This window comes from Euprymna scolopes, chromosome 15, assembly GCF_053919585.1.
Source record: "Euprymna scolopes isolate OS-2025 chromosome 15, ASM5391958v1, whole genome shotgun sequence".
Taxonomy (NCBI): Eukaryota; Metazoa; Mollusca; class Cephalopoda; order Sepiida; family Sepiolidae; genus Euprymna; species Euprymna scolopes.
The window spans coordinates 80,000,706-80,011,714 of NC_136496.1; the positions used below are offsets into that span (position 1 = coordinate 80,000,706).

The following is an 11,009-nucleotide window of genomic DNA, read 5'->3' on the forward strand; positions in this document are numbered from 1 at the left end:
AAGAGTGGTGCCAACCAAATTATAAATATTTTTCTGAACCTTATCAAGAATCCTCAAATGAGACGAAAATTCACCAGACCAACACGACAACAATACCCCATACAAGGTCTGAAATAGTAAATTTCTAGCCGTAGAGAATAGTCTCAGGACTAAGAAAGTGTTTGGAGCAATAGATAGAACGGACTTTACAGCTAGCTAACCAATAGGATTTATTGTTGTTATTATTATTACTTCATCTCGAGTTATTATTTTCATTTAAGCCTTTATTTGATACCCTTTTCTTTGTTAGACAGCGGTTTTGGCATATTCCATTTTTAAAGGAGTCAAATTAATAGTTGACCTTATTTTAACACGTGGAGACTAAAATAATGTATCTTGTTTATTTAGTTTGATACTCATTTAATTCTTGGTGATCCAATGAGTATCAACATTGTAGCATCAGTGAAGTATTATGAAGATACTGAACTTTTTGCCCATTTTTAACTGGCAAAACTTATAGCCCATCGACTTAGAATGAATACTTTATAGCAAACTGATGGTTGAATAAGGTTAAACGTGTGCTCGTTTTTGCATTAAATACTAATCCATCTTAAACCCCAACAGTGCATTAGATACCATAATACTTCGTTCGTTGCACCTTATTATAACAAATGTCCATATAAAATCTCAGCCGGATCAGCCTTTCCGAGAAAAAGTGAAATAAGCAGACAGACAAACAGAAAGACTAAGAGAAATATAACATAAAATCTTCTCAAAATGTGCTTACAAATGAAAAAGGTTTTATTTTTCTAACGGAATTGATAAATTATAATTGAACTTTTTTTTTTTTTTTCAAATATTATTTAGTCAATGTCGGCATTAAACTGAAACAACCGTTTTCATGCTTAACACATCTCTTTAATTTTGTCTTTTGTGCTAGGAAAAGATGTTTTTGCAGTGCCTCTGTTCCTGAAAATCCCAGAGTGGAAGATTTCAACTGTGATAGTATTTGTCCTGGGAACAATTCACAATTTTGTGGAGGTCAAAGTTCATATCCTGAATTATTCCTTCAAACATACAGTAAGGACTTGTTTGTTTTTTTTCAATTTCAAATAATTTAATAATTTTTTTTTCTATTTTAAATTAATTCTATAAAATCCAAATTTTTTTAAATATTTCTTTCTGAAGCAATTTATGATTCTTAAATTTTTAGACTATTTAAACTGTAATTAAAAGTTGAAACTTTTAATTTATATGTGTGTTCCTTCCTTGGTTAGTCCTTCCTAGGTTAGTTCTACAGCTATATACATAAAAAAAACGGAGCTATTAAACCTAACATAGTGATATGAGACAAGAAGAAGAAAGAAGCAACCTTAGTAGAAGTTAGTGTCCCCCCTCCGATGATGTGGTTAAACAGATCTGAGAGGTAAAAGGTAACGAAATACCAAGGTTTTGTGTATGACATGCAAAGCCACTAGAATCTTAAGAAGAGCTCCGTCATTTCAGTAATCATAGGAGCAATTGGGTTCATGAAAAATAATTACAAAAACTACCTGACAAATGTACCCGGTGAACCAAGTGTAAGACAGATCCAAACAATTGCACTTAAGTGGATAATTAGAATCTTTAAAAAGATAGAAAGTATGAGATAATGGGTGAATGCCTAGTATCCGGTAGGATGCCTTGTCTCCGATTAAAACAAAGTATAAGCAGAATTTAAAAAAAAAATAGACCTAATTGATACTGATCTTCTTAATAACAACGTGCAGCATCTCCATCGAAAATTAAAAAAAAAATAATGTCTGATAAAAATTGAATGATGAATTTTCCTAATAATAAGTATTTCATTTAATGATATACAACATAATTATATTGAGACATCGGTTCCCATCAAATCACCGAAGTTACGAAACGTTGAGACTGGTCAGTACTAAAATGGGTGACCATTTGGGAATTCCAGAGGCTGTATGTGCTCTCCGCTTATCTCGACATTGTTTCCAGTCATCATGGATTTCTCCTTGCCACTGGACTCAAGCAGTGCCGATTCAGGAGAGGTGTGGTTGGAGATTGCACAACCCTTGCCACACATGCAGCTACGCTTATAGGGAGTATCCATTGTCTCTTGAGACTGAACGGAGGCATCGATCGATTTCATCGACTCAGATTCAGGCAAAATATTTTAGTAGAATAAGAAGGCAAAAATTAAATATATAAAGATATATTATCCTAATAAACATTTGATCCAATCACGCAAGATATTAAGTTGGTACAAAATTAATGCCGTTTATATATATATATATATATTTTTTTTTTTTTTTACACAGTGGTCACCATTTATCAAGGCCCGGAAGCCACTCAGGGATAAGGGTTATTGCAAGTACATTACGTTAGTGTGGAGATTTGATGAAATGTTTACTTAAGAGGGCGGTTCATTAGGAATTTGTTAACGTTGGACTTGAAGACATCCAAGTTGTAGTCAGGTGGGAAGCAGGCAGACGGAACAGATATATATATATAGATATAAGTGAAAGTGTCTGTCTGTCTGTGTGTCTGGGTGTATACATTTCCCTACGCAATAAATCTGTCAATTTTCAGTCTACAGACTCGAAGTTTGATATACAGGGTACTGAGATTTGGGAAAATCGATGTGATCGGTTTTCGGCCAGAAATTTGGCTGTTAAGGGGTCAAAGTTCAACAATTTGACCTTTGAGCACTCTACCAAACTACTCCGACAATTTTGGGTCTAAACACTTGAAATTTTAGATATAGGTTCCTTGGACTTGGATCTAACTTAATAACTTTAATGATTTGGGCCAAAAACAATAAATTTTAAGGGGTCATAATAGGGGTCAAAGTTAAAAAAATTGACCGCTTTTTTTTTTGCTCAACATACACCTCCAAACACCAGGGCAACGCTGCACTGAAATGTTAGTATATATATAAAAGTGAACATGTGTGTGTGTGTGTACATTTTCCAACGCAATAACTGTCAATTTTCAGTCTACAGACTCGAAATTTGATATACAGGGTACTGAGATTTGGGAAAATCTTTTTAATCTGTTTCCGGCCAGAAATTTGGCTGTTAAGGGGTCAAAGTTAAACGATTTGACATTTGAGAACTCTACCAAACTCCTCTCCCAATTTTGGGTGTAAACAATTGAAATTTTGGATAGAGGTTACTTGGACATGGATCTAACTTAATAACTTGATTTGAGCTCAAAACAATAAATGTGAAGAGGTCATAATAGGGGTCAAAGTTAAAAAAAATTGATCGCTTTTTTTTTCTTCTTTTTTGTTCAACATACACCTCCAAACACCCGGGCAACGCCGCGCTGAAATGCTAGTATATATATATATATATATATATATATATATATAAGTGGAGATGTGTGTGTGTGTACATTTGCCAACGCAATAACTCTGTCGATTTTCATTCTACAGATTCGAAATTTGATATACAGTGTATGTGTATATATATTTTATATATAATATTTTAGCGTAATAAAAAGACAGAAGTTATTTTACCATTTAAACCGACTTTATATTTTGTTAATATAAGCGGAGTAAAGGAGAAGGGGGTTAGTCGTGGAAAGAGTTTATGCGCATGGACGTAGAAAAAAGATTAGAGACAGTCCTGTAGGAAGATAAAAAAAAAAGTTCATAATATATGATTATTTAATGTGAGAAAATTACTCGTAGTAATTTTGATATGCAGCGGTTTTTCACCGAAGAAAGAAATCAGCAAAACGATTAGTAAACGAGAAAGAATATTCGAAAGAAACCCAGGCCAAAATTAAAAAGAACATCATCTGCCAACAGGTGCCGGCCTTCGGGTCAAGATCAAAGTGTAGTATCTGTTCCGGCAGATACTGCAAGCTATGACTAGCAAAGACCAGCTATGACTAGCAAAGACCAGATGTGAGGGCAACCCCACATGCCTGACCTTTAACCAGCTCCCATTTCCCACCTCTCGGGAGCTGGTCCCCTTTTTTCCTTCCCCCTCCCTTCACTCCTCACATTAAAAATTGGCCTTGTGCCTAATTTGCTCGGTGGGGGAGCAAATAAATACCATCTGTTCCGGCAGATGTTGCACTTTGTGACCATTGCCCTTGTGGCAATTGGTTATTGGTACATGTAGGGGCAACCCTATATGTACCATCCCCTCCCCCTCCCTCCCCCTTCACCTCACATAAAGCCGACCTTGTGTCACATTTTGCTTACGTGGGGAAGCAAATAAATACCTACTTGCATTGAACTATGTAGCACAATATTATTTTCTGAGTATTTATTAGTAATATAAGTGGAGTAAATGAGAAGGGAGTTAGTCGTGGAAAGAGTTTATGCGTATGGATGTAGAAAAAAAGATTGGAGACAGTCATGTAGGAAGATAAAAGAGTTCATCTGTTGAAGTTAGAGTCAGTTGTCAGGATGAATTATTTCTCCCCTTGACTATAATTGAACCTGGGCCAAAGGTCCAGGTGGGTTCTGTTGCACCACAATAGAGTAAATTTTAGGTTGGTCTTAGGTAGGTCCGAGCCACGTAGAGTTGTTTTCAATCCGACAGCTGAATAGGAAGAGAAAGTGTTTCCGTGGGTTTAATCCTTTATAAACTCAGTCACGTGGTCAGTTCGCCAGAAAGAAAGTTGACTGCTACAACCAATCAACAATCATCTTATATCAAAGATATTCAAAACCTTAAGTTGCGAGTATACGCTGCTCCTGCTGCTACAATATAAAAGATGGGAGACTGAAACTGGTTATTTATTTATTTTTTTTTTTAGTGTTTTATTTATCAGAGCCTCTAGTTACTTGCTTTCTTATGATGTCGGTTTTTATTGTAGGGAAAATTCAATTTTTAATACGTTTTTCGCTTTTTCTTTTTTTTAACATGCTGCTACGGCACTTGTGCATTTTGGTTATTTTTGACATTTTTTTTTTATTTTCATTTTTTATAAACTCCTTTCAGAACAAAGGGAGACAATTCAAGACGACCCTATCCAAGAATGTCAACGTTTCGTGTAACTTTTAGGTCACCATAATCCTGCAGTCTGTCAGTCTTGACAATGACTAGTCGGGGCCTCCATGCTTTATCCTTCGGTGTTGGCGTAGTCCTCTTTCTGTGTGTAACGTCCGGTCACAGGAACCGCATCTTTTTCTGTTTTTTCCTTCCCTTTGTGGAGACTGTTCCGCCAGTTACTCCTTTCTTTGGCTTGTTCCTCTCAATTCTTGACATTGATGTTCATTACCTTCAGATGCCGCTTTGTTACATCTTTGTAGCAAAGCTTCTGACCTCCTACCTTGCTGATTCCATAAAAACAAAACAAATACACTAAAATAATACAATAATCTCTCTCTCTCTCTCTCTCTCTCTCTCTCTCATATATATATACATACATATATATATACATACATACATACATATATATATATATATATATATATATATATATATATATATATATATATATATATATATATATATGGCACAATCACGTTGACACACCGGTGCTCACCAGATTACCGAAGTTAAACAAAGTTGAGCCTGGCCAGTACCAGATAAGTGACCATTTGGAAAGGCTAGGCGCTATATGTACCATGCCGAGTCGTAGAAATTTTCAGGTTTGTATCTGGGAGTGCATTGATTCACTGGAAGAGATGCACCCCCAGTCTTCGTTCAGACATGCATCTAGGAGAAGGTTATTCTGATGTAAATTCCTGCGGTCTACTGTATGCTCTGTCCTGTGGCAGTTATCTGTACCAACAAAGGTTAGCAATAATACCAAAAAGTGTGGTTAGGAGAGAGACAATAGATCGATTTTTTTTTTAAATATGTTATTTTAAGCAAAAAATAATGTTACTTAGTTAATTGTCATGTCGAAAATAGTAATCTATCCAAAAATTTCGAAAATGCATCGAGTAGAAAGTTATTTATAGTTACAAGAAATTTTTACGGAAAAATGGGGAAAATTTCACTTTTCATAGATGTTTTAGGTCCTGAACTGTCATCTAAGCTTCAGCCTCTGTCCCATCGACGAAATGTTGCATCCCTCTGCCTGTTCTACAAGTACTTTAACAGTGAATGCTCTGAGGAACTGCAAGCACTTGTACCCCTTCGACGTAAATATATCCGACAAACCCCACAAGCGGTTAAATCCCACCTCTTCAGAGTAAAGATCCCTAGATGTAAGAGAACCTTCTACTCCAGTAGTTTCTTCTCCAGAACCGCTAAACTTTAGAATTCCCTTCTGGGTCCCTGCTAAGTGTAACGTGAACAGACATCTTGTTGCCCAACTCCCTACATAGTACCCCTGTAGCGTATGTCCCTGATAGTAGCCCCCACATCAAAGTGGCAATGTGCCTTGTTTGGGGTGAAAATGTAAAAAAAAAAAAAAAAAAGAGTGCAGAAACATGGGATATAACTCAAAAAACATATTTTAGATTACATCGTAATGGCGACCACTATTTTTAGCCTATAGCAATAGACTTCTTTTTTTTTTTTTACTAAAAACAGAGTAGCAGTTGTTCTACTCGATGAATTTTCATAATTTTTTGATATGCTACTATTTTCGACATGGCAATTAAGTACGTAATAGTTTTTGCTTAAAATCACATATTAAAAAAAAAAAAATCGATCTGTCGCCTCTCTCAACGTCTGTGAGAAATTCTGCAGAAATAAGCAGGCTCCTCATTGGTCGGTTTGTCCGCCCACGATTTTGTTTGAACAATTCAGATTGCTTATTATTACTATCACCCCCGCCTGCTTATCAATAATTATAGTTCAGAGGATCTTTCTCCAGAACCTCTTAATAGAAATACACTCTTGCGTTCTCCTGAACTGAGGGATGAATTTGTCAGTAAATTTAGACGTATTTGGCACAATGACTATTTGCTGTCAATTAGAGAAGTAGACGCCAACATTAAAGATGACGGCACCCTGAAGGTGTCGGGAGGCGAAATCGTTCTTATCAAGTCACCAAATAAGTCCCGACTCATTGGGCAAAGTAATTAAATTATTGGTCAGTAATGACCATGAGGTCCGCTCGGCTTTGGTTTTGAAGGACAGGAGTGTCCAAGTTTATCCATTAAAAAATATTTATCCCCTAGAGGTAAAACATGATTCTAAATCTGCAGTAGCAGAATTTACGAAAGAAGGAGGCCCCTTCTTGTGCCCTGCACGGTCCATTACCAATGGTGGAACAACACCGATGGTGTGTTGCGACTCATGTGATAATTGGTATCATTTCAGTTGTGTTGGGTTTGATCAGCAGGACACCATAGGTGAGTGAGTTTGTCAGAGTTGTACAGACAATATGTCAAAATAAATTCTTGTATTCCATTATCAGGGTCATCGACTTAAGTTAAAGTCGCCTTCTCTTTCTTATTGATAATTCATCTAGTTAGATTAGAATTACGGGTTATAAATTTTGAATTTTGGCAACAGACAGACACGCATTGAATTCATTACTAAGTATTACATGTATTACTGTTAAGTCCTTCGGGACAAATTTCTTACCTGTCACTTATTCACAGTTTTTAAAGTACATCATTATGTTATTTAAAAAAGTAATGATTATCCATTACTTTTTCTTCCTTTTCTTGGCAGTGTGTGAGAAATTCTGCAGAAATAAGCAGGCTCCTCATTGGTCGGTTTGTCCACTCACGATTTTGTTTGAGCCATTCAGATTGCTTATTATTACTAACTGCCAAGAGTGTTCTTGGTACCAAATTTATCCTTTCAGATCACCAGATTCGACATAGACATGGGTTGGAATGGATGTACGAAGCTCACTCAAGGCTTGTAGCCTCGAATCACCTTGTCTCATTGAGACGTTTTAATGTCCTAATGTGGGGCGAAATGTAATTATCATTTGCAAACACCAATGCCCTATGTTGGGCGATATATTATATTATCACACGCTGTTGTGCTCTGTGAATCATTTGATTTTCATCATTACAATATAATGTCTGTAAGAGACGAAATTAAGGTCTACAGTTTAACCTGTCATTTGTCCCCCCCCCCACATTTGAACAGTTATCTACAGTGAACTCCTCGAGGCTACTGGACTTGCAGTATCCATCTTGGAAGATATCACTCAACTCTTCAACCCGTTGCAGCGTTCTTCGTCAGCAGAGTTTTGTACCCAGCTTTTATCAAAGACAAACTATTACCCCTTTGGGGTGTTACCCGCCCATTATGGCAGATAGCTGAAGATGATGCATCTTTTGCAACTTGGATCTTTTTGCTTTAATAAAAGTTACGTTGAAGTTTAAAAGGTGAGCCTGTTGTAATTCTGATTGGTTTCTACCATTCTGCCAGGGCAAAACCTTGTGGGAGAAATTCTCACACAGCGCCCAAATTTCATTCATTTCTGAATTTTCTTAACTTTATTTAATTTAATAAATGTTCAAATAATTAATATTTTATTTTGTGCTTTTGTATTATTTAAGTGTATTTGGTATGTCTTTAATTATGTCTTTAAATTAAGTAAAATGAAGTTACGTGAAACTTTGACATTTTCGCATGGGGGCTCTTCTTGATTTGTCTTTCCCTTAAAAGAGTTCTTCAAAAATTAAAGCAAAAAGATTGTTCAAAATAACCAAATGCACAAGAGCTACAGTTAAAAGCTACTCTATATACTGTTCTGGCTAAGATCAAAGTGTAGTATCTGTTCTTCAGATGCTGCACTTCCATTTCTTGTTCTATTTCAGTGGAGAAACAGTCCTTCACGACTAAGACAATTTTTATTTTTTTTTATTTTTGTACCTTTTCTCCACATTAAAAAACGACCCTGGTTTCTAACTCTGCCCCGTGGGGAGACATTGTAAATAGGTACTTTATATATTGTTTTCTTTTTTTAACGGCTTTCTTTATTTGTTTGTTTAACATGTTATTACTGTTAAAAACTACTCTTATAATCTTTTTCTTCCAACATTTTAAACAAATTAAACATAAGAAAACAACGTTTAAATCATCACCTTCATCACGGCCCGTGGGGTAATGTGAATGAGAAGGGGGTTAGTAGCGGTTCTTATCACGTCGGTAACCGTGCTCTAGGTGTATCAGAATTTGGGGGAAATTTTTGACACCCTAACACAAAACTGCAAATAAAATATAAAAAAAACTCGTAATTTCTCTTTTTAAAGTGGGTTGTTTCTTTTTTTTCTTTGTTTTTATGGAATATACTTCCAAAACAAACTATTAAAGTTGTTTAAAAAATAATAGAAATATTATCTTTTATTTAAAAAAAAACCCAGTGTTTACAAAGTGCCTACGTACCTTCATGCAGCCATTTTTTTATGTAATGAAATCAATTAAATTTTACGAGTTAAATACTTTTCCATTTTTAAACTTTAAAAATCTATCAAAATTTTTCTATTCGTTCAATTTTTACGATAATTTTAGGGTTAGTGTGAAATTTTATGCTCTTTCCAATAAACCAAATATAATATTTTAGACAAACGTTTTTTTTAAATTCACCCCTCCCATTTTGAAATGTCTATTAAAATTTAAATAATCAATTTCACCAAAGTTTTATATATCACAAATTGAAGATAAAAGTCAATAAATAAAATATTCTAATTTAAAACAAAAAAAAAAGAAGTTTTTTAAAAAATTTACCTGTAAGATCCAAAGTATAAAACTTTTTTTTTTTAAAACCACGTTGATTTTTTTAAAGTGGAAGCTTATGTTAAGTAAATATTGTAAAGTAAATATCGGACGCTTACGACAATTTTTTCTATTTAATTCAATGGTTTCTTTTTTTAGATATTAAAAAAATTTCACTCGATAAAGAAGAATTAAAATATATTAAATCAAAAATTGATGTATTTCTTTCAGAGAATAAAAAAAAAAATGAAAATTTGGTAGAGCGAATTTTTTGTAATCGGCCAAAATCCATGAATGAAATGTTCATATTTTGCAAATATGGTAGCACATACTGAACACTTTGTAGTTGAAATGAAATATGTCAAAAATACAAAAGGGAGATAAGGATGCATGTGTTGTTTTTATGTGTTGGAAATAGTTATGTTCCTTTGATACATCCGTATTTGATAAATTGAAAATTGGAAGCCACACGGCTTTAAGCTACTGGCAGAAACGAGTTGCGAAAATGCGATTTTCTGGGGCCCTTGTTTTAAAAAATCCTTTTAATTTAAAAAATACATGGAATATAAAATATAAATATAGACATTTCTTATAAATGAAGAATGAAAGCCCCATTTATTTACTTTTTTTATAGGTAAGTGATTTTTTGGCATTTATATATATTTTTAGATTTGGTTTCAGTTAAAATTTGTTGATTTCGTGAAATCTTTTTGAAAGAAAACCGATGCAAAAAAATATTGTATGTTTTTCGATTAAACCATTTATGATTTTAAAATTTGGCCTTTGCTCATTTTATTGAAATAAAAATTAGGGTTTGAACTTACATTTTCATATTGTAGACATGGAGAGTCTATTTAATCAAATGTTTGCAATGGCGACTTGCCCCAAAATTCTGATCCACCTAGTTGTGCTCTTATTAAGACTTGACTCAGATGAGCTGTTTGTTTAGAGGTTAGTGTGACGTCACGGCGACGATGACATTACGAGGCAATACTAAAGAGTCAAGAGTTATTAATCTATTTGTTTTACTTCAGTGATCACGAGAGCAAATGAAAGTGAAATAATTCCCAGTTAAAAAGAAAAACAAACAAACGTTTCCTTCTTTTCAGTCTTCCCCATAAACAGGTGGCAGACAAAGGCGCCATTAATCTTTATTTATAAACCTGTTGAATATCTCTCCTAAATCTATTCAAAACGCTTAAACAAGCATGAATAATAAAATGTTCTGTCGTTGGTTTTTGTTTTCCTTTTTTTTTTGTTTTCTTTTTTTTTTTGTTAAATGTTACACGCTTTCTTTTGATATTTTGACAAGTTTATGGCCATTTTGGAAGATGTTTGCTTATAAGGCATTGTCAAAAACAACAAAAATTGTATGAAATATAAATCTTATCTGACAGATTAAACAATTCTATTATTTATTTT

The 11,009-nt window shown here is 34.3% G+C and overlaps 1 protein-coding gene across 6 annotated transcripts in view; it reads left to right on the forward strand.

Annotated features, from left to right (window-relative positions):
• The window catches only part of LOC145293936 (uncharacterized), a 439,557-nt gene that overhangs the window by 236,449 nt on the left and 192,099 nt on the right, over positions 1 to 11,009 (forward strand). For all 6 annotated transcript variants that reach the window (XM_080140784.1, XM_080140780.1, XM_080140782.1 and 3 more), the window contains one exon: positions 920 to 1,059. In XM_080140784.1, coding sequence (XP_079996910.1) covers positions 920 to 1,059 — 140 coding nt within the window. The remainder of the gene's footprint in view (positions 1 to 919; positions 1,060 to 11,009) is intronic.